This window comes from Sphaerodactylus townsendi, linkage group LG05 (assembly GCF_021028975.2).
Source record: "Sphaerodactylus townsendi isolate TG3544 linkage group LG05, MPM_Stown_v2.3, whole genome shotgun sequence".
Taxonomy (NCBI): Eukaryota; Metazoa; Chordata; class Lepidosauria; order Squamata; family Sphaerodactylidae; genus Sphaerodactylus; species Sphaerodactylus townsendi.
In genome coordinates this window covers 136,452,711-136,476,279 of record NC_059429.1, presented here as the reverse complement: position 1 = coordinate 136,476,279, position 23,569 = coordinate 136,452,711, and the positions used below count along the sequence as shown (strand labels likewise).

The 23,569-nt window shown below is 48.4% G+C and overlaps 1 protein-coding gene across 1 annotated transcript in view; it reads right to left on the bottom strand.

The window, feature by feature from the left end:
• Positions 1 to 3,224: 3,224 nt before the first annotated feature.
• Positions 3,225 to 23,569, bottom strand: part of EFCAB8 (EF-hand calcium binding domain 8) — a 42,814-nt gene continuing 22,469 nt past the window's right edge. Inside the window, exons 8-15 of the mRNA XM_048497953.1 lie at positions 23,072 to 23,153; positions 21,625 to 21,737; positions 18,729 to 18,802; positions 16,396 to 16,526; positions 9,403 to 9,470; positions 7,915 to 8,063; positions 4,612 to 4,749; positions 3,225 to 3,380 (exon numbers count right to left, since the gene is read on the bottom strand). Of these exons, the coding sequence (XP_048353910.1) occupies positions 3,225 to 3,380; positions 4,612 to 4,749; positions 7,915 to 8,063; positions 9,403 to 9,470; positions 16,396 to 16,526; positions 18,729 to 18,802; positions 21,625 to 21,737; positions 23,072 to 23,153 (911 nt within the window). The remainder of the gene's footprint in view (positions 3,381 to 4,611; positions 4,750 to 7,914; positions 8,064 to 9,402; positions 9,471 to 16,395; positions 16,527 to 18,728; positions 18,803 to 21,624; positions 21,738 to 23,071; positions 23,154 to 23,569) is intronic.

Genomic DNA, 23,569 nt, shown 5'->3' with positions numbered 1-23,569 from the left:
GTGGAAGCGGGGAAACAAATCCAGTTCACCAGATAAGAGTCCACCATGTGTGGAGGAGAGAGGAATCAAACCCAGTTCTTCAGATCAATCCACAGCTCTTAAACAGTGTACCAGAATAGATAACCTGTTCTGACCGCCTTTAAACACTTTAAAAACTGAATATACTCTGCCATCCCCTTGGCCACATCCCATTATTCTCCGCCTCCCCCCTCCTGCCCCCATTTCAAGTCTTGCAATCTGGGACTTACCTCTTTGAAGTTTTTGTTGTACAAAGCACAACACACCGGCAGATCCTGAGTTTTGACTTCTACCTCAGAAATTTCTGTCTCAAAGAACAGGCCTATCTGAAGCACAAGAACAAGAACATTAGGAACGTGCCACACCTTCTAGTCCAAGGCCCCTTCCGCACATGCAGAATAATGCACTTTCAATCCACTTTCAATCCACTTTGCAGCTGGATTTTACTGTGCAAGATAGCAAAATCCACTTGCAAACAATTGTGGAAGTGGATTGAAAATCCATTATTCTGCATGTGTGGAAGGGGGCCAATATCTCAAGGGGGAAAAACCCAAACCACTTTACAGTGGCTATAACATAGCGTGTGCATGCTAAAATGCGTGTATTTAATATTAACAAAGAGCATCCAAACAAACCTCTATGGTGCAAATCAAAGGACATTGGATAGAGAGTTCTCTACCCTAATCACCGCAGCCAAGAAAACGTGCTCCCCCTGTATTTTTCTCTCTTATTTGAATGGGGCCACTTGGCACACTACCTGTATTGCTTAATGTTATGCCTTCTGCCTTGTTACATGGCAGATTTAATAAGCAAGAAAAGGCTAAAAGATTGTGCCCATGTAACGATGGCTCAGTTGAATCTCTGGCCCACCAATTACTACACTGTCTCAGATTCAAGGAAATCAGATCCAAGTATGTGAATCTTACTCCTTTACATTTACCCCATCTCCCCGATTTAATTAGATTAATTAATTAATTTATTTATTTTTATTTTTCAGATTTTTAGACCGCCCCATCCCCTAGGGGCTCTGGGCGGTGTACAACACGATAACCATTGTATACAGATAAAAACAGTTAAAACCTTTAAAAGCAGCAGTAGATAAAGGACTAAAAAGAATAATTAAATTAATTTGTAAGATGGCGTCCGACAATCTAATTTCACCCTCTTTCAGAGAGGGAAGGGCAGCAAATCCCGAGATGGCAAAGGCACAGATGTAAAGGCCACGGGAAGGGGGGTGCACCATCAACGGCTGGTACCTCCAAAGGCCCGGCGGAACAGCTCCGTCTTACAGGCCCTGCGGAATTCTGTAAGGTCCCGCAGGGCCCGGACAGCTGGTGGAAGAGCGTTCCACCTGGCTGGGGCCAGGGCTGTAAAGGCCCTGGCCCGCGTGGAGGCCAGCCGTATCATCCGAGGGAGCCAGGGACCACCAGTAAACTGGCCCCTCTGCTGAACGAAAGAGGCCGTATTGGGACATGTGGGGTGATGCGGTCCCGAGGCGATAACATTTATAAGGTCCTGCAAGGCCGCCAGTAAGGCCTTAAAGAGTCAACACCAGCACCTTGAAGATGAGATTCGAACTCCACTGGGAGCCAATGCAGCTGGCGTAGCACAGGTTGGATATGATCCCAGGTGCGGCATTACCTGTGAGCAAAACCGCCGCAGCTGCATTTTGGACCAGCTTTTAACTTCCGGAATCAAACGCAAGGGAAGGCCCGCGTGAGATGGCCGAAGTTACAATAGTCTAATCTGGAGATGACTGTTGCATGGAATCACTGTGGCCAGGTCGGTCTGGGAGAGGAAGGGGGCACAACTACGCCGGGCCTGGCGAAGGTGGAAAAAAGCAACCCGGGTAATATGGGCCACCTGGAGTGCTCCATTGATAGAAGCATGAATCCAGGTGCGGACCCCCACAGGGGTTGCGTCACCATCGAGGGGTCGGTGCCAATGTGACCTCCCTCCCACACCGTGGCTGAAACATCCCCCCTCGTGGCCCACGCCAGAGGATCTCTGGGTCTTCGATGGGTTCAGGTTTTTAACCTGCTCTTGTCGCCGATGATTTCAACCAGCAACCGCCTCCAAACAATGCTGTAGAGCTGCAGAGGCGGCGCGGCTGTTCCCTCCATCAACAGAGATGAGCTTGAGTGTCATCCGCATACTGATGACATTTATTGCGACAGCCCAAAAACTCACGCACTCAGCAGCTGAGCAAAGGGGTCGCATGTAGATGTTAAATAACAGGCGGGGATGCAATACATGCCCCCTGGGGTACGCCGCAATAAAGCGGGCACTTCCAGGGGAGGCCTCATCCCCGCTTTAAGACTCACTTGCTGGATTCTCGCCACCGGAGAAACTTGAGACAATCCATTGAAGGACAGGTGCCCCGCACCCCAGAGGCAGCCAGGCGGTGAAGGCCAAAAGTGCTGTCATGGTCGACCACATCAAAGCGCTGCATGTAAAGATTCCACTAGCAATACCAGCAGCGCCGACCCGCCCTGGTCAAGCTGCATACGGAGTGTGTCTGTGACGGCGACGAGGACAGTCTCCGTCCCATGCCCAGCACGGAAGCCGGACTGGAAGGGGTCAAAAGCTTACACTACTTGATGGGACTGGAAGGGGTCAAAAGATTACACTACTTGTTGGACAATCCTGACCCTTCTCTCTGTATGATAGTGGCAGACTTTCTCCTGGAAATTACTAAACGCCAGTAGATTTCCTTCAACCTAACATTTATTTCCTGTATTGTATATGCTTTTTAATCCATTTTTATTATTGCTGTACTGTTGTCTATGCCAATAAAGGCCAAAAAAAAAATTCCGCACATGTAGAGTAATGCGCTTTCAGGCAACTTTCACAGTTGTTTTGCCAGTGGATTTTCCTATTTCGTACAGTAAAATCCAGCCGCAAAGTGCAGTGGAAGTGGATTGAAAGTGCATTATTCTGCACGTGCGAAATGCCCATGGAGGCCCAAGTATTGCACATCCAAATTGTTACGGTTAAAACATTGTATGGTTTAAGCTATTTTAGTGGAACCAGCTGTTAGGAAGACAGTGTTCCTGTGTTGCTTTGGGCAAGACACTGGGCATTAATGACAGGTTAGGAAGAAGATTCTGACTGGTTTCTTGGGAAGATGGGAAGATGCTGCTGCAGCACTGTAAAGAATGTTTCCAGGAAGGATTGTATTCTGCCCAATGTTCCACCGTCTCTCTTTACAGATTTGGATACGAACTGCTGGAAGATTCCTGGTCGTCCCCGCTAGTGACCACCCAATCCTTTTCCCTCTGCTGAAAGGCAGCAATCTCTGCCTGCTGTTTACCCAGGACGCTCTTAATGCCATCCTCCCTGCGATGGTCCGCGTTGCGCCTCTGGAGTTCATTACCAGGCCACAAGTGGTGAGTTTTGGGGTGGTCTTGTCTATGACAGCACCGACCTGGATGGCGCAAGCAAGATGGATCTCATCAGATCTCAGAAGTTAAGCAGGGTCGACTATGGTTACGTTTTGGATTGGAGACCACCAAAGAAGTCCAGGTTAGAAAGATCTGATCAGTTCTCAGAAGCGAAGCAGGGTTGACCCTGGTCATCTGGGAGAGAAGTGACTAGTGGGGTGCAGAGGCGTTCCTCCCATTGGGCAAAGTGGGCAGTTGCCCAGGGCGCCCCCTTGTGGGGGCGCAAAAACTGCAGGTTCGTTTGTGGGATTTTTTTGTATTTTCAGTTTTTTTCCATTTTTGGCCTGCAGAGGGTGCAATTTTTGGGCAAGCAGCACCATAATTTCAGGGACTTTTTGGTAGACTCTCGTGATGATATCACCCAGGTTTGGTGAGGTTTGGTTTAGGGAGTCCAAAGTTATGTCCCCATCCCCCATTGTTTCCAATGGGAGCTAATAGGAGATGGGGCTACACCTTTGAGGGTCCATAACTTTGGACCCCCTGAACCAAACTTCAGACCTGGTGGAAAAAATCGTTGTTTAGTAATGGTGGGAGAGGGTGGCCGCCCATGGGGGGGCATCAAACTCAGGTTTTGCCCAGGGCTCCAGTTTGCCTAGGTACGCCACTGGTGGGGTGCCACAGGGCTCTGCCCTGGGCCCAGTACTATTCAATATTTTTATCAAAGACTTGGATAATGAAATAGAGGACATTTTAATCAAATTTGCAGATGATACCAAATTACAAGGGGTAGTTAATACGCTGGAGGACAGGGGCAGGATACAAAATGACCTGGACAGATTAGAGAGCTGGGCCAAAACTAGCAAAATGAATTTCAACACAGATAAATGTAAGATTCTACACTTAGGCAGAAAAAATGAAATGCACAGATATAGGATGGGGTTCACCCGGCTTGACAATACTACATGTGACAGGGATCCGGGAATCTTAGTAGACCACAAACTGAACATGAGTCAGCAGTGTGATGCGGCGGACAAGAAAGCCACGCACATTCTCCTGTTGTGCTTATTGCAGGCAAATCTCCACAGATCTGAAGAACAAACACTTCATTTCTTGTCCAATGAAACTGAGGCCCAAGTCAACACAGGTGCCAATTTTGGCCTTGCCCCACCCACGGATCCTCCCTCTGCACCCCAATCCACAAACTCCTCACCATGCAAGTGGCGCAAGCCACAACATTGGCAGTTGCGTGATAGTAGGCCGCCGAAATGGGAGCTTTTCCAAGCTGCACGTTTTTGCCTTGGATGGACTGCACGCAGAAGTGATCCAGCAAGTCCCAGACACGGATGTTCTGCAGAAGGCAAGAGAGAAGCTGTAGGCGCAGAAGGCATAAGAGGGATATACTTTCTCATATGCCAAGGCTTTCTTCTTGCCCCCCATTACTTTCTTCCTGTAATGGGGAGTTGGCAACCATAATGCAGCTGAGCAAAGAAAAGAGGCAGGCCTGAAAGTCTATTCTCTTCCTGTTACTAGGCAAGCTTGATAGTTCAGCAGAATGCCCTTTGTCCAGAGTTATACAGAATGTGCAGATTCAACTGTTTTAAGGTCTTACTGTTCCTAATCAGATACCTTGAATTTGCCCTTCTCCTAGAGACAGAAGAGAGGAACATAAAGATGTTTAGGCTCTTCTTCTGAGAAGAAGGGCAACAAAAGGCAAAAGAGATAGGAAAGAAACAGGTCCTAGTTCACCTTGCGTCAAAGGATCAGGTGCTCCCATCTTCCAATAAGGGTCTTAGAAAACTCAAATGTTTTGGGGTTTTGGGAAATCTCCACCTTTCTGTATGATTGATTGATGATGCGAGCATTTTGGGGTGTATTCCTTTCTGCCATTTTCGATGTAACTTGCTGTCATGCTATAAAAGTAAGAACACACTGCCATTTTGTAGAGGCTCCCTTGGTACTCTATTGCCCATGGTTGGCTGAATAAAATTCAATCTGATTTTATTCTGTTTCGGCTAGAGCTTTCTTGAGCTTCCTTTTATTTACTGGTTAACCTGCGTTAACAAAGCCAGGTGGTGAGGGAGGTGAGCAGTCTCAGAGACCCAAAAGCCAATGGAACATAGAAGAGTTTTCAAACAACAACCAAACACGTGACACACAGACCAGAAAAAAACAAAAGTGACAAGCAAGGGACGGCTCCGGGTTTGAAGGAGGGGGCTGGGAAAGATACCTTCCGGCAGCCCCTGGCCCCCAGCCCCTGCCTCCATGGCTTTTCTCCAGGGGAACTGAGCTCTGTAGTTCCAGGAGATCTGCATGCCCCGAATATGTCCCGAATCAGTCTCTACGCTCAGCAGAGGCCAATCTACTAGTGATCCCTGGCCCCTCAATGATGCGGCTGGCCTCCACCCGGGCCAGAGCCTTTACAGCTCTGGCCCCGGCCTGGTGGAACGCTCTCCCTCCAGCTGTCAGGGCCCTCTGGGACCTTAGTGAGTTCCGCAGGGTCTGTAAGACCGAGCTGTTCCACCGGGCCTTTGGGGAGACCAGCCGCTGATGGGGGCCCCCCCTCCTCCTTATAACATCAAGCGGAGCCTGCCGCCCCTTCCTTCCGGTTTTTAAGGGAATGGTTAACAGTTGCCATCTTTTATGTTGATCTTAATAATGCTGCCTTTTAATGGGGTGGGGTTTATTTTATTAGAGCCTATTAACTGATATTTACTGGATTTTAATCTGATGTACGTGCTCTATTTCATATTTTGTTCACCGCCCTGAGCCCTCCGGGGGAGGGCGGTATATAAACCCAACCAATAAATAAACCCAACCAACCAATAAATGCCCCACCTAGAGACTGGCCACTCTACCGGCAGAGGCAGTGGAGAACACCTTGGACACGCTTCCTTCCTGTGAGGATATGTGAGCTTGTCCCAGGTGAGCCTCCAGCACCCCATTCTCCCATTTCTTGGTGGAAGAGTCACTGGGAGGGACTAGGGCACACACTCCCCTGCAGTGGCATATTTGCCTAGGGATGAGGGGTGCCTTCTGTCCCAGGGCGCCCGGCTGCCGCCCCCTCTTTGCTCCTGGCTCCCAGCCGGCAGCCGGCAGTCCCTTCTGCCATCCCCTCTGGGGAGGCCAGAAGCAACTGCCATCCCCCAGCCTCCAAGAGCTGCTTTTATTAGCACTGAGCCCAGGGGTGGGGCTTGGGGATGTGTGACCATGCCCCCAGGTGGGGTGGGGGCATGACCATGCCCCCCTGAGCCCTGAGCCCCCTGGCCACAGTGAGCCCTGAGCCCCCCGGGAGACGATGGTATGGGAGACGATAGCAAATTTTGATATGTTTATTCCTCCTTCATTGATATTATGGCGTCGTGATGCCAAAGGTGTGTTGATCTCCTGTTTTAATTTTCTGGACTATCCTAAGGTTTTATGTATTGTTTTATTATTGATTTTATTTATTTAATGCAATTTATATGCCGCCCTTCCAGGCTCAAGGTGGTTTCCAACCTTCTTAATGCAATAAATAGTACAATAACATCACATAAAATAATATAGATACAGTATAAATAGGATTTAAAATTTAAATTTAAAATTGCAGTTTAGGAGCTATCCCATGTACATAAAACATCCATCCCTTTATCCCAATAATGGGAGTTAATACTTCTAACCAGGAGGGAAGAAAAGAAGGGAAAGAAGGAAGGGAAAGGGAAGGGAAAGGAAAGGAAAGGAAAGGAAAGGAAAGGAAAGGAAAGGAAAGGAAAGGAAAGGAAAGGAACCGAATGGAAAAGAGTGGAATGGAGACGGGTAGGCCACAGAAAAGAGGGACAGGGAAGAAGAAGAAGAAGAAGAAGAAGAAGAAGAAGAAGAAGAAGAAGAAGAAGAAGAAGAAGAAGAAGAAGAAGAAGAAGAAGAAGAAGAAGAAGAACAAGAAGAACAAGAAGAACAAGAACAAGAACAAGAACAAGAACAAGAACAAGAACAAGAACAAGAACAAGAAGAACAAGAAGAACAAGAAGAACAAGAAGAACAAGAAGAGGAGGAGGAGGATTTATACTACCCCACCTTTCTCTCCTGTAAGGAGACTCGAGGTGGCTTACAAACTCCTTTCCCTTCTTCTCCTCACAACAGACACCTTGCAAGGTAGGTGGGGCTGAGAGTTCTGAAGAACTGTGACTAGCCCAAGGTCACCCAGCAGGAATGTAGGAGTGCAGAAACACATCCGGTTCACCACATAAGCCTCTGCCACTCAGGTGGAGAAGTGGGGAATCAAACCCAGTTCTCCAGATTAGAATCCACTCCAGATTAGAATCCACCTCTTAACCACTACACCACACTGCAAAGTAGGAGGGGCCATGTAATGGGACATCATACCTGCCTCAACCATAAGCCTGGCTAATCATAATTAACTGTTGTAAGCTGCACTGGGCCCATAAGGGGAAGGACGGCCTATAAACCAAATCAGGATCAAGGCAATAGGACCTGGGGCATAGGAAACGTCCACCCCTCACCCCTACAGACACATTACTTTGTCCTTGGAGATGCTAATGAGGGTGTTCCTCTGCCTGTTCACCATAATGTGAGTGACTGCGGTTGTGTGGCCTTTCAGCTGTGTGACGGGGCTGCTCGTGACGTATAGACTCCAGATTCGGATCAGTGGGTCATACCCTCCGGTCACTGTCGAGTAAAAGGGGGGGGGGAAGAGAACCATGTTTGAGTTTCAACACACATTTACTATTCGCCTTTCTTACTTTTATTATATTCTATAACTTTTGTTGAGTTCCCAGAATTCCTTTAATTTTACTCCTGTTTCTTCTTTACAAGTTGAGCTTTGAAAAACCCAGCCCTTTGCCTTCCATTGTAAGCGATTTCTTACTGTTCCCAGTTCCCAACATATGGCATTGTGATCTGAAATAGGCCTGGGTCTGATGGACATTTTTTTTGTATTCATGCATAACAGTTTTGTCGACCAACCCATGTCAATCCTCAAATGCGTATGGTGTCCAGCTAAAAAGTATACTCTTCGACATCCCCTTTTTTGTATTGTCGAAGGCTTTCACAGCCGGAATCACTGGGGTGCTGTGTGGTTTCCTGGACCACTCGGACAACCACTACGTCAGACTACATAGAGAAACCATTGAAATCCACAAGCACATGGACAACTTCCCCCCCCCCCCAGTTTGGCCCCTAGCTGATTCTTTCCCCCCCCCCCAGTTTGGCACCCCCCAGTTTGGCCCCTAGCTGATTCTACACCTGGGCCTTCCATCTAACATGGCTCGCCACCTCCCCCTCCCTTTTCCCGGGGAGAATTTTAAAATTGGGGTTGGCGGACGCCTCTTTTACTGTTATCGCTGTTTTAAATGGTTTTGGTAATTTATTTAACTGTATTTATATTTTTGTGTTGTACACCGCCCAGAGCCTTTCGGGGATGGGGCGGTTTAAAAGTTTAAGTAATAAATAAATAAATAAACTTCAACAGGAAGGAAGAAACCATGAAAATGAACAGAATTTGGCTGCCAGTGTTGAAAAACTCTAGAATCAAGACAGTGACTAATCAGCTCCACACAAACACAGGACAACTATAGACAATATCAGTCAAAGGAAACAAAGACCAGGATACTTCTATTCAGATCCATTCACCTATTGATCTTGCTATCTTCATTGTTACTCCCAGGCTACAGACTTCTTTGTGACTCACATACCAGGCTACTCTATTCAGAGAGCCTCACCTTTTGACCTCACAGTATATATACTCCACTTGCTTTCCATTCCTACCATCAGATCCTCTGAAGATGCCAGCCACAGATGCAGGCGAAACGTCAGGAGAGAATGCTGCTAGAACACGGCCATACAGCCCGGAAACCACACAGCACCCTATCCCCTTTTTTCTCTCTCTACACATCCATCAGACCCAGGTTTGACATTAAATCAAAAAAAGATTTGTGGAGTTTGGCTGCCACCCTGAGTTTTTGGGAGGAGGCGCCCGGTAAAAAAAATATTTGAAGGAAATAAGTACCAAGAATGTTCATTTCAGAAGAGTAGTCGAAGCAGAGAATGCCTTTCCTCAGTACAATCATAGCAGTTCTGGAACAAACAGAAGAGAGAAGTACAATGAGGATTTCAGGGCATTTATTTGCATGGAGGCTCTTGCCTGAAAAAACTTGCATGGATGAAGCATTGTCAAGTCGCTTCTAACTCATGGGAACTCCAGGAATTTATATCCTATTCTGGACAGCCTGTCCATCAGGTTGGGCCTTCCTCTTTCCCTACTCCTTTCCATTTTTCCCAGGACGATGGTCTTTTCCAGTGAGTCTTGGGCCCTTTCCGCACACGTGCGGAAACGCACCTCCACCGGCATGAAGTATGCCAGTGGAGGGTCAGGACCTTTTGCACGCTAGCGTGCGCCAGCCCTGACTTCCTTTGCAGCCGGAGAGGCGAAGCCATGCGGAGCCGCCTCTCGGTGGTCTCCCTCCACTCACCTTCTTGTGCAGCGTCCCTCTGGAGGATTGCAGAGACCCACCCATGCTGCCCTGTGACCTCCAGAGCATGGGTGGGTCTCTGCAGCCAGAGGGACGCTGCACAAGAAGGTGAGTGGAGCCAACGGGGAAAACAGCGGCTTCCCGGCGGTGCAGTTTGCACCGCGCTGCAGGGAAGATGCTGTTTATCAATAACCTTGCTCATTGAGCGAGGTTTTCAGGGGTGGCTTCATGCCACCCGGGAAAAACCAGGACGGCGCTGCTGTGCAGCAGCAACACATCCTGTGCAAACACTCTCCCAGGGACGGTGTTTTTGCCGCCCCTGGGACGCTGTATTTGGCCCATGCGGAAATGGCCTTGACTTCCCACAATGCGACCACAGTACAACAGCCTCAGTTTAGTCATTTTAGCCTCTAGGGAGGGTTCAGGCTTGATTTGATGCAGAACCCACTGGTTTGTCTTTTAGGCGGTCCTCGCCATCCATAAAACTCCCCTCCAACACTACATTTCCAATGAATCAACTGCCATCCCGCCAGCTTACTTATTATTTACCTTTCACATCCATATATATTAATGAGGCATAATATGGTGTGAATTAACAAATCTGCTGGCTTCCAGGTTGAGTGTTTCTCACTGAACGCCGGCCCTTTCTGCACAGACATTTTAAAACATTTTCAGGTGGGAAATAAAACCTTTCCACTCTGGAGTTCCACACTGGCCCACTCTGCGAGGGCCAAAAACAGTGCCCCAGGCACAGTAAAAACACTATTCCTGGGGTGCACTTCGCATGGCTACTGCCTCCACAATGAGGCAAAGCCGCGCTTCCCCCCACCCACCCACTTACCTACCCACAACCGGCAGGGAAATGCTGTTTTTCCAACACGCTCAATGAGTGAGGTTTTTGAAAAACAGCGTTGTGCACCCGGTGCCGTGTTGAAGGCGCTGCTTTTAGGCACCTCCTTTTTTTTAAACACCTACCTTCTCTCCCTGCACAGCTCCGCAGGGACAAGGAGACACGCCGACACTGCCCTCCGACCCCCGGGGCATCTCCGTGGCCATGGGGGCATGTCCACTTGACCCTGCAGAGCTCCGCAGGGAGAGAAGGTAGGTTTTTAAAAAACAGGAGGTCCCTCCGTGGGGCACAGCAGCCCCAGGGCCACCCGCACGGAAGCATGTGAACGGTCCCAGGGCTCCTCCAGCATCATGTATGCCAGTGTGCAGCCGCTTCACCGGCCCATGCGGAACGGGCCATTGCTTTTTTCCCCCTTATATTCTGAAAACATTTTATTTCCAGCCTAGAAACGTTTTATATGAAAACCTTTCCACAACAATCTTTTTGTGTAAAACATTTTCAAAACATCTTCCCTTGCTGTGTGGGCATATTAAAAACATCTAATCTTTCTGGCATTTTCCATGCCTCTATGCCATTCCCAAACTTTAAGAACCTAAGAACGAGCCTGCTGGATCAGACCAGAGTCCATCTAGTCCAGCATTCTGCTACTCGCAGTGGCCCACCAGGTGCCTTTGGGAGCTCACCTGCAGGAGGTGAAAGCAATGGCCTTCTGCTGCTGCTGCTCCTGCTCCTGAGCACCTGGTCTGCTAAGGCATTTGCAATCTGAAATCAAGGAGGATCAAGATTGGTAGCCATAGATCGACTTCTCCTCCATAAATCTGCCCAAGCCCTTTTTAAAGCTATCCAGGTTAGTGGCCATCACCACCTCCTGTGGCAGCATATTCCAAACACCAATCACACATTGTTCTATTAGTCCTAATTCTTCCCCCCAGCATTTTCAATGGATGCCCCCTGGTTCTAGTATTGTGAGAAAGAGAGAAAAAATTCTCTCTGTCAACATTTTCTACCCCAGGCATAATTTTAGAGACTTCTATAAACTTTCCCCTCGGTGCCATTTTATCACGTCTCTGAGCTCACTCTGTTCCCCCTCGCCTCTTTATTTTTGTCCGTTCTGGGTTTTTTTAAAAAAAAAAAACTGGTTAAACCTTTGAAGCATCCGTTACACACCGCAATACAGGATCCAGGCAACAAGTTTTCAAAGCATCAATTCTACAAATGGCCAAAAAAGATAGGAAAAAACTCCTCAAGGCGGCCATGAAACTCTTGGAGGGGGTGAGTGCAAATGTACTGCAAACATTTCAGGTGGCTTGTGTAGAAAAGGCTACTATGTAAAACCTTTAAGGGGTCAAACAAAATGCAATTGCACCCTCTGCAGTACAGTCCTCTGAATTGCCCCTTTGAACTCTCAGCACTAACAAACATATTTGCAGGCAACAGTGGATAATGGTATTCAGCTACAGTAAAAAAAAAAAGAAGAAGAACAACAGCAAGATTCAAGGCTGGTAGCACCTTAACAACAACCTTGGGATGCCTAGCAGCAGTGCCAAAATAGAGAAACTTGTTTTGGGCAGCCTCCAAGGGAAAAGAACTTTGTCTGGACTTGTCTCCCTCCAAAGCAACGTGCATAATGTTCTCTCACACCCTTCCTGCTACACAAGAAGAAGAAGAAGGAGGAGGAGGAGGAGGAGGAGGAGGAAGAGGAGGAAGAGGAAGAGGAAGGAGGAGAAGGAGAAGGAGAAGAAGGAGAAGGAGGAGGAGGAGGAGGAGGAGGAGGAGGAGGAGGAGGAGGAGGAGGAAGAGGAAGAGGAAGAGGAAGGAGGAGAAGGAGAAGGAGAAGAAGGAGAAGGAGAAGAAGAAGAGGAGGAGGAGGAGGAGGAGGAGGAGGAGGAGGAGGAAGAGGAAGAGGAAGAGGAAGAAGAAGAGGAAGAAGAAGGAGGAGGAGAAGAAGAAGAGGAGGAGGAGGAGGAGGAGTTTGGATTTGTATCCCCCCTTTCTCTCCTGCAGGAGACTCAAAGGGGCTTACAATCTCCTTGCCCTTCCCCCCTCACAACAAACACCCTGTGAGGTGGGTGGGGCTGAGAGAGCTCCGAGAAGCTGTGACTAGCCCAAGGTCACCCAGCTGGCGTGTGTGGGAGTGCACAAGCTAATCTGAATTCCCCAGGTAAGCCTCCACAGCTCATGCGGCAGAGCAGGGAATCAAACCCGGTTCCTCCAGATTAGATACACGAGCTCTTAACCTCCTACGCCACTGCTGCTCCAGGGCAACAAAAGATGTTGCCCTGGAGACAGTTCCCATCTTCCCAGGAATGGCGGGAAATCCCTAGGATCACTCTGCGCAGCCCTGAGGATCCTTTTTCCCTACAAGAAGCCCACCGCCCCAGTATATAGTGTTCAGTATCTCTGGACAACTCTCTGTCTGTGGTATCGTTCCACGGTGCTGTTTCTTCCGGAGCTAAGTGCAGGTCACTCAGTTCTGTTCCTTGGACCATTCCGCTCCTACGTCAAGTTACTATAACTTTTATTGCCCCTCCCTATATTCCTTATGTATTCCAGATCTATCCCCTCACAACTGTCGATATCCTAGAACTGTGAGTTCTGCTGTTTTATTGTTCTTGTGTATCCCCATTTTCATCCCTTAATAAAAAATTATTAAACTTTGATCCACCAGATCCCAGATCCACTCTTCCTAACCTTAACCCTAACACTAACCCTACATAAAAGCTGACGTATAAATAGGCAGTCAAGACCAAATGTTGCTGGACCTTTTGCAGTGCCAAGAGACTGCTTCAGCTAATTTCGCAACACTAAGGCCGCTTCTGCCGGACAAGCTGGGGGTCGGGTCGGTGTACATGACGCCAACCCCCCCCCCCCAGGGACCGTTCTCACAAACGGTCCCGGCAACGACCGGGAAGACGGCGCCGCGCTGTGCCGTTCCCCAATCGACTTACCGTCCCTGCGACCGTCCGGCGTGTCGCCGAGGCCAGGAGACACGCCCCCCTGTTTTAACGCTGTTATAAAGCTTAGGGTTAAGGCAAGGGGAGTGGCTCAGGCATGCCTTAGTGTTACGTTGAGTTCAAGGGCGCAAGCCGAGATGGGAAAATGGGACATGCCCGCTCTGCCCTGTGACACCGGAGCCTGAGCCCCTGCCCTTGCCTTAACTCTAAGTTTTATAACGGCGTTACAACAGCGTTACAACGGTGTTGCAATGGCATTACAACAGCGTTAAAAAACCCAAAACCTAAAACTGACCATACCACTATTCTCGGTTTGCGCCCTTGAACTCAACGTAACAGTAAAGCAAGCCTGAGCTCCTGCCCTTGGCTTAACCCTAAGCTTTACAAGGCGTTACAACAGCGTTACAACAGGGTTACAACAGGGTTACAACGGCGTTACAACAGCATTATAATGGAGTTACAACAGCGTTACAACGGCGTTACAATGGCGTTACAACGGCATTACAATGGCGTTAAAAAAACCCGAAACCTAAAACTGACCATAGCACTATTCTTGGACTATTCTTGGACTATGCCCTTAACTCTAAGTTTTATAACGGCGTTACAATGGCGTTACAATGGCGTTAAAAAAACCCGAAACATAAAACTTACCATAGTACTATTCTCAATTTGCGCTCTTGAACTCAACGTAATAATAAGGCAGGCCTGAGCCGCTCCCCTAAAATAACCCTAAGCCTTATAATGGCGTTACAACGGCGTTACATTGGCGTTAAAAAAACCCGAAACATAAAACTTACCATAGCACTATTCTCAGACTGCGCCCTTGAACTCAACATAACACTAAAGCAAGCCTGATCCCCTGCCCTTGCCTTAACCCTAAGCTTTATAACGGCATTACAACGGCGTTATAACGGCGTTACAATGGCGTTATAACGGTGTTACAACGGCGTTACAACAGCGTTACAATGGCATTAAAAAAAACCGAAACCTAAAACTGACCATAGCACTATTCTCGATTTGCGCTCTTGAACTCAACTTAAAAATAAAGCAAGCCTGAGCCGCTCCCCTTGCCTTAATCCTATGCCTTATAACGGCGTTACAACGGCTTTACAACGGCGTTACAACAGCGTTACAATGGCATTTAAAAAACCCGAAACATAAAAGTTACCATAGCACTATTCTCGGACTGCACCCTTGAATTCAACGTAACACTAAAGCAAGCCTGATCCCCTGCCCTTGCCTTAACCCTAAGCTTTATAACGGCATTACAGCGGCATTACAACGGCGTTATAACGGTGTTACAACAGCGTTACAACAGCGTTACAGTGGCATTAAAAAAACCCAAAACCTAAAACTGACCATAGCACTATTATCGGTTTGCGCCCTTGAACTCAACGAAACAGTCATGCAAGCCTGAGCCCCTGCCATTTCCTTAACCCTAAGCTTTTTAACGGCGTTACAATGGCGTTACAATGGCATTAAAAAACCTTGAAACCTAAAACTGACGATAGCACTATTCTCGATTTGCGCTCTTGAACTCAACGTAATAATAAGGCAAGCCTGAGCCGCTCCCCTTGAATTAACCCTAAGCCTTATAACGGCGTTACAACGGCGTTACAACAGCGTTACAACGATGTTACAATGGCGTTACAATGGCGTTAAAAAACCCAAAACATAAAACTTACCATAGCACTATTTTCGGACTGCACCCTTGAACTCAACGTAACATTAAAGCAAACCTGATCCCCTGCCCTTGCCTTAACCCTAAGCTTTATAACGGCATTACAACGGCGTTACAACGGCATTATAACGGTGTTACAACGGCGTTACAATGGCGTTACAATGTAATAATTGCCTGAGCCGCTCCCCTTGAATTAACCCTAAGCCTTATAACGGCGTTACAATGATGTTACAACGGCGTTACATAGGCATTACAATGGCGTTACAATAGCATTTAAAAAACCCAAAACCTAAAACTGACCATAGCACTATTCTCGGTTTGTGCCCTTGAACTCAACGTAACAGTCAAGCAAGCCTAAGCCCCTGCCATTTCCTTAACCCTAAGCTTTTTAACTGTGTTACAACAGCGTTACAATGGCGTTACAACGGCGTTACAACAGCGTTACAACGGCGTTACAATGGCGTTTAAAAAACCCGAAACCTAAAACTGACCATAGCACTATTCTCGGACTGCGCCCTTGAACTCAACGTAACACTAAGGCAAGCCTGAGCCGCTACCCTTGCCTTAACCCTAACCCTAATTTATTATTTTTATTATATTTATTCAGTCAAAAATTGTTCCTCCCAAAAAGGAAAGAACTCGAAATCTAAAACTAACCATTGTTCTAATATTGCGCACCGCTCCTCAAAGACCGAGGTGGGAAAATGGCGGCTTTGCGCCGCTGGGGAGGAGCAAGGGCTGTGCCCCCCTTGCGAACAGCTCCCTCGGGACGGCGTTTTTGTCATCCCCAGGGCGCTGTAAAAGGCCCGTGCAGAAAGGGCCTATGACTTCCCACCACTTAGGGTAACAACTCAAAACATCACTTCATGTGATTTCCCAGACAGCCTTGAGGAACCAGACTTGTCGCCTTTGCAGTCTCTGCCACAGACGCAACATACTTCTGGTGCAATTTGCATCTTTGGGGGCACCTGGATCTGTTTTCCTCCCTAAGTCCCACCCTTCTTGTTTGCAGAGCACTGGGAGAGGAAGGGGGAGTGGCTCTTACTGGGTTTTGCCAACAGTCTTCAGCGGCAGCAAAGTCAGGGCCATGGCGGTGTTCTCAGCCGGCGTGCAGGAGGCCACCAAGTTGAGCTGCGGGATGAACATGATTTGATGGCACCAGTCCTCGTGCAAGGCCTGCGTGGGGGAGGGGAGGAGATGCTGCAAACAAGAAGCCGGCCGTAGCTGAAAGCACAAGGCAGGGCGGAGCGCAGACATGCCTGTGGGCTGTCCCCAAAGAGACCCCTCCCACCCACCAACAGCAAAAGGAAAAACAGGCAGAAAGGAAGGAAGGATGTATTGGCTTGATTCACGGAATGCTGAATAAGTGCGAAAAAGGTCACTCGGCTGGCATCGTTCCTTTTGAGATGGACATGAAGAGATAGTGGAGGGTGTGGAAATTGCCATCAAGTCACAGCTGACATACGGTGACCCTGTTGGGTTTTCAAGTCAAGAGAGGAGCAGAGGTGGTTTGCCATTGCCTGCCTCCACATAGCAACCCTGGACTTCCTTGGTGGTCTCCCAGGTAACTAATAGCCAGCAATGACCCTGCTAAGCTTCTGAGATCTGGAGAAATCAAATTAACGTGGGACCTTCACATCCAGACAAGAGATAACCAGAGGTGGTTTGCCATTGCCAGCCTCTGCATAGCAACTCTGGGATTTCTTGGTGGTCGCCAACCCTACTTAGCTGCAGAGATCTGATGGGATTAGACTAGCCTCTGCCATCCAGCTCAAAGCAAGAATTGAACAGAGGTGGTTTGCCATTGCCTGACTCTCTGTAGCAGCCCTGGACTTCCTTGATGGTCAAGTCAACTGATTCTAAAAATGAAAGGCATTGATGCAATTGCTGTGAAGACCTGCTCTTCCTGCTCTTCCATTTGCCTTCCCTTCAGGATCTGGGCTTTCCATCAATCACCCATCTTCCAAGCTCTTTCCCATAATCCCCCTGAAGAAGCGAAGACACCAACTAGGCTTGGAGATTCGGGTGCAACAAATACTGGATCCAGCCCAAAACTGGGCATATTCGGTCATATTCGGGCAAAAATCGAATATGCCTGAATATGAACGAATCCGAATATGAAATTAAATATGTCCGAATATGAATGAATCCGAATGCAAGGTATTCGAGGTGGGGGGGTTGGGTGTTTTTCCGCATTTCAGCCTGCAGTTTGGTTCGGGGGGGGCAACGTTATGGAACCTCAAAGGGGTAGACCCCATCTCCTGTTAGCTCCCATTGGAAACACCCATTGGGGGTCCATAACTTCGCCCCCCCGAACCAAACTTCACTAAACTTGGGTGGTATCATAAGAACAGTCTCTGAATTATACCCTGGTATTGCTAGCTTTAAAAATGCCCCCTGTGAAGCTCAAAACGCAAAAAAACCCACCAAAAATACCAAAAAATCAGATGGACCTGAATTTTTCAGGTTATATTCAAATATGTTTTTTGTCTTATTCGGGCACACAGATAATTTTATGCCCAAATAAATCCAATTCCGAATTTTATGCCCGAATAAATCCAAATCCGAATTTTGCCGAATTTCTAGGGTATTGAGCAGTCACCAACATCTTCTCCCAGCTGATTCCCTCTCCTTCTCTATGAGGTGGGGTCATGCCTGTGAGACACAGAATCTGCTCGACAGGCAGAAGAATCTAGCATCAATCCCCACCATCTCCAGGTGAAAGGATCAAGCAGTAGATGATGTGAAAAGGTTTCCTCTACCTGAGACCCTGGAGAGCTGCTGCCAGTCAGAACAGGCAATACCTGTTCGACTAAGTCAGATCATTGGTCTGCATTAGCAGACGGCATCTTCATGAGTTCAGTGTATCCCTTTGCCAATTGTTGTGAGCAAGCTGGGGGCAGGGGAGAGTGACAGCGGTAGAAAAATACCTGAGCTGCCCGCTGTCCCCCACTGCACGAGTGAATTTATACCACAAAGCAAACCACAGGGGAGAAAGCATCATTGTTGTGAAGTATCAAAACATTGAACAGGTGGGTGCTGTGTGGTTTCCGGGCTGTATGGCCGTGTTCTAGCAGCATTCTCTCCTGACGTTTCGCCTGCATCTGTGGCTGGCATCTTCAGAGGATCTGATAGTAGGAAAGGAAAGCAAGTGGAGTATATATACCTGTGAGTAAAGGTCAATAGGTGAGGGCATCTGAATAGGAGTGGCCTGGCCATTGTTACTCCATTGTTACTCACTTGCCAGGCCACTCTTACGTCAGGAGAGAATGCTGCTAGAACACGGCCATACAGCCCATAAACCATACAGCACCCCAGTGATTCTGGCCGTGAAAGCCTTCGACAATACATTGAACGGGTGCATTAAAATAACCTCACCGGCACAGTGAAATTCCTGTATGGGTATGTCTTGCCTCCCATGAGGATATGCACTGGGACTTTTGCTAAGCCACCTGTCAGGAAAAAGGTAAAATAAACTTAGAATCACAGAATCATAGAGTTGGAAGAGACCACAAAGGCCATCCAGTCCAACCCCCCTGCAGTGCAGGAACACACAATCAAAGCACTCCTGACAGGTGACCATCCAGCCTCTCTTTAAAAACCTCCAAAGAAGCAGACTCCACCACACTCTGAGGTAATGGATTCCACTGTCGGCAGCCATTTTGTGTATCACTGAATCAGAATTCTGTTGGTGCCTCAACATAACAGGCAGACCTGCACAGGACTCTTCCCTGCGCTCAGTCAACGGGTCAGCTGGCAATTCTGCTAAATGTGAGGCAGCATGGTGTAGTGGTTAAGAGCAGGTGGATTTTAATCTGGAGAACCGGGTTTGATTCCCCACTCCTCCACCTGAGTGGCAGAGGCTTATCTAGTGAACTGGATTTGTTTCCCCACTCCTACATTCCTGCTGGGTGACCTTGAGCTAGTCACAGTTCTCTCTGAACTGTCTCAGCCCCACCTACCTCACAAGGTGTCTGTTGCGAGGGGGGAGGGAAAGGAGCTTGTAAACCACCTTGAGTCTCCTCATAGGAGAGAAAGGTGGAATATAAATCCAAACTACTCCTACTCTTCTTCTTCTTCTTCTTCTTCTTCTTCTTCTTCTTCTTCTTCTCTTCTTCTTCTTCTTCTTCTTCTTCTTCTTCTTCTTGTTAGATTATTCCATCCCCATCTAGCCAGATAGATTACGATAGAGAACCTATCTCTCCACTTTTCTATCCTGAATGGATTTCACTAATAAATATTCCTCTTATTAGTTTAGAAACTAAGAATGACTCCGACTTTCTTTTTGCCAGCGCGGACACTAATGCTCGGAGATGATCCGTTGTGCTCTGCCACTGCGCACTCTGCTTGTAATGCTAAGGTATCTCTTACCAGAGAGATAACCAACAAATACAGCCATATGTTATGATCGCACTAAACCTAAAAACATTGCAAATGTCTGTTAAAACACATTGACATCATTCTCTTGGTAAGATGGCGCCTCAGGTGGAAGGAATGGCTCTTCTCTCTTTTTTTTAAATTCTTTCCAAGCTACTACAGTTAAAGCAATCATGAGGACTAGAAACTCTGTTTAGGCTCAGATTGGCAGCTTTCAGTGCTGCCATGACTCTGCTGTGTCCAGTTTGGAGGAAGTCAGACTCCCTCGCTCAGCCTCCCTTCCCTTTTCCTTACACAAAATCTTTAGAAGAAGAGTTTGGATTTATATCCCCCCTTTCTCTCCTGCAGGAGACTCAAAGGGGCTTACAATCTCCTTGCCCTCCCCCCTCACAACAAACACCCTGTGAGGTAGGTGGGGCTGAGAGAGCTCCGAGAAGCTGTGACTAGCCCAAGGTCACCCGGCTGGCGTGTGTGGGAGTGCACAGGCTAATCTGAATTCCCCAGATAAGCCTCCGCAGCTCAGGTGGCGGAGCTGGGAATCAAACCCAGTTCCTCCAGATTAGATACACGCGCTCTTAACCTCCTACGCCACTGCTGCTCCTTAAAAAGGTACAGTCAGTGTCTCCCAAATGCCATGAACTCTTTCACTTTCCGAGTCAGGTGACTGGAACATTCTCACCAATGGCAGATTCCGGCACTTCCACAAGAGCGGGTTGCAGGGATATAGACTTTGGGATCCCCCCCAGAGTTACAGCTCATCTCCAGACGACACACAGCAGTTCCCCCAGAGAAGAATGAATGATTTGGAGGGTGGGCTTTGTGGCATTGTATGGCATTGGGGTCCCTGTCCTTCCTATTGCCCACACCCAAATCTCCAGGAGTTTCTTAACTGGGAGTTGCCTGTCCTAGCACCCCCGCTACCACCCAACCCCTGTCGCTGGCCTTGAATTCTAACACGTGTCCCTACACGGCCTCTTCGTTCGGCTGAGGCCAATTTACTGGTGGTCCCTAGCCCCTCAATGATGCGGCTGGCCTCTACGCGGGCCAGGGCCTTTACGGCTCTTTCTCCGGCCTGGTGGAACGCTCTTCCTCCAGCTGTCCGGGCCCTGCGGGACCTTGGTGAGTTCCGCAGGGCCTGTAAGACAGAGCTGTTCCGCCGGGCCTTTGGAGGTACCGGCCGCTGATGTGGTGCCCCCTCCCGGTTTGGTCCTCGTCTGACCCCGACATCTGGGTCATCTGTCAGCTAACGAGGCCACCATGCCTCCCTCTGGGGGGGAGGGGAGGGGATTTTTAAAATTAGGATGCTGGACCCACTCATATCCTTATTTTTTTGATAACTATTATTCAACTGTTGCTGCTTTTAATGTTTTTAATAACTCTGTATTGTTGCTTTTATCTGTTGTACACCGCCCAGAGTCCTCCGGGGATGGGGCGGTCTAAAAGCCTCAAAAATAAATTAAAAATAAATTAAAAAAATAAATCGTAATTCTGGGAGAAATTTACCTCCTTCCTAAGAACATAAAAATGTAAGAACAAGCCAGCTGGATCAGACCAGAGTCCATCTAGTCCAGCTCTCTGCTACTCGCAGTGGCCCATCAGGTGCCTTTGGGAGCTCACCTGCAGGATGTGAAAGCAATGGCCTTCTGTGGCTGTTGCTCCCGAGCACCTGGTCTGCTAAGGCATTTGCAATCTCAGATCAAAGAGGATCAAGATTGGTAGCCATAGATGGACTTCTCCTCCATAAATCTGTCCAAGCCCCTTTTAAAGCTATCCAGGTTAGTGGCCAACACCACCTCCTGTGGCGGCATATTCCTGGAGGTTGGCAACCTAGTCCAAGCCAACAATAAGCTCAGCATCAAGCAAACCCACCCACTCTGTCCCTGGCCTTGGGGCTTACCTATGTAGGCTCGGATGTTGAACAGTCCGCTGGTCACGACATTCAATGAAGTGAAAATCAAGATGTTCCCTTTCACATCTCCAACACAAAACACCCCTTTGAATCCATCTGTCCTAGTTCGGGAGGAAGAGCGGAAGACAGAGAGCGTGTCACGTTCTGCAGTCTCGGATCGGGTCAAGACCTGGCCCAACTGGGAAAGGCAACACCAACACACTTGTGCAGAGAGCCTTTGCCCCAGGAGTTGGAAGGATGTTTTTCCAAACCCCTCCGGCCAGAAGGCAGGGTCGCCCTCTCACTGGAGCTCCCCCACTGACCGACCCCATGAATTCTAGTCAGGAGCAAGACCGCGATGACTCAAGAAAGCGAGCCACACTCCACAGAGCTAGCAAAAGCAGTGCCGAGTATAATCCGGACAAGGACGAGGGAGTCAAAGATTACAGCCAGCCTTCGGACCTCACCCAAAGGCAGACTTCCTGGGATGGCAGCCAGCAACCTTTTACCCTTTTAATCTGTGTGTTAGTGTAACCCCCATGCTCAGAATGGGTTGACCCAGAAAGGGGTGGAGACTCAAAGCAGCAGAAGGCTGCAGAGCTCATGTAGTTTGGAGGAGACGATGCTACCAGACTTGCACCTTGATTTGTATAAGCCCTTAACACCTTGTTAAGGTAACTGCAATGTTGTTGGGAACTACTGGGAAGGTAGTTGTTTATTTTTGCTATGTTGTAAATGTTGGAGTTTATTGTTTCAGGGTTTTTGTGGTTGTAATGGGTGAGAGTTCTCCTGGAAACCTTCATCATGTTGAATCCTGTTCACCAAGCCCTCGGAGTCTTCAGGAGCCAACCCACTTGCAAAGAAGAATTGGACTTGGCAATATCAGAAGACTGCAACTAGAAGGACTTGGAATGCAACCTGAACAGGACCTTGAAGTGTGACGTTAAATGTTGATGTTTGATGCTATATGTTAAGAAAGTAAACCATTTTGTTTTTAAAATTTGTTGTTGCAAACTCATTCCAAGTTCTGCCCCACAGAACCCACAGATAGAGGTTACATTAGCCGCTTCTCTGTGTGGTTACCCCTGCGTGGCCATATTCTGCCCCCTGGCCCTCTGAGGAGATGGATAGCCAGATGGGCTTACTCACTCCCCTGCCATGAGGGTTTTCAGATCTGGCTTGGGAAATCTGTGGAGATTCGGGGGAGCAGCCTGGGGAAGGCAGGATTTGGGGAGGGGAGCTCGGTACGGATATGTTCCTGCACAGTCCGCCCTCCAGCGCAGCCATTTGCTCCAGGGGAAATGGATCTCTGTTGCCTGGAGATGAGTTGCAACTCTGGGGGATCTTCAGCCACCCCCTGGAGGTTGGCAGCCCCAACTCCATCTCCAACTTCCTAATCACACCCCAACCTGAGGAAAACGCACATGCCGCATGCACAGAGCTTTGGACGTCATACCAGTAATCCATGGCAGAAGCACATACATCCAGTTCCAGGGAAAACTGAAGGTCGCATTTGTTGCCCCCGATATCAAAGAACTCTGCGTGGAAGGAGGAAAATGGAGTGCAGACTAAGGGTCTCGTTACACCTAAAACAGCCACCAAAAGACCATAAGAGAAGCCCTGCTGGATCAGAACAATGGCCCATCCACTCCAGCGTTCTCTTTGACACAGCGGCTGGCCAGCTGCCTCTATGGAGCCCAAAACCAGGTTAAGGACAACAGCACCCCACTGCCTGTCGTCCCCAGCCACTGATGGAAAAAGACATACCGCCCAGTGGTGGGATCCAAAAATTTTAGTAACAGGTTCCCATGGTGGTGGGATTCAAACAGTGGCGTAGTGCCAATGGGGATGGGCAGGGCATGACGGGGGCGGGGCACAACAGGCATTCCGGGGGCGGGGCATTAATAATTTCTCTGTTACTGTAAAAAAACTCTTACTGTAAACAAAAAGTTCC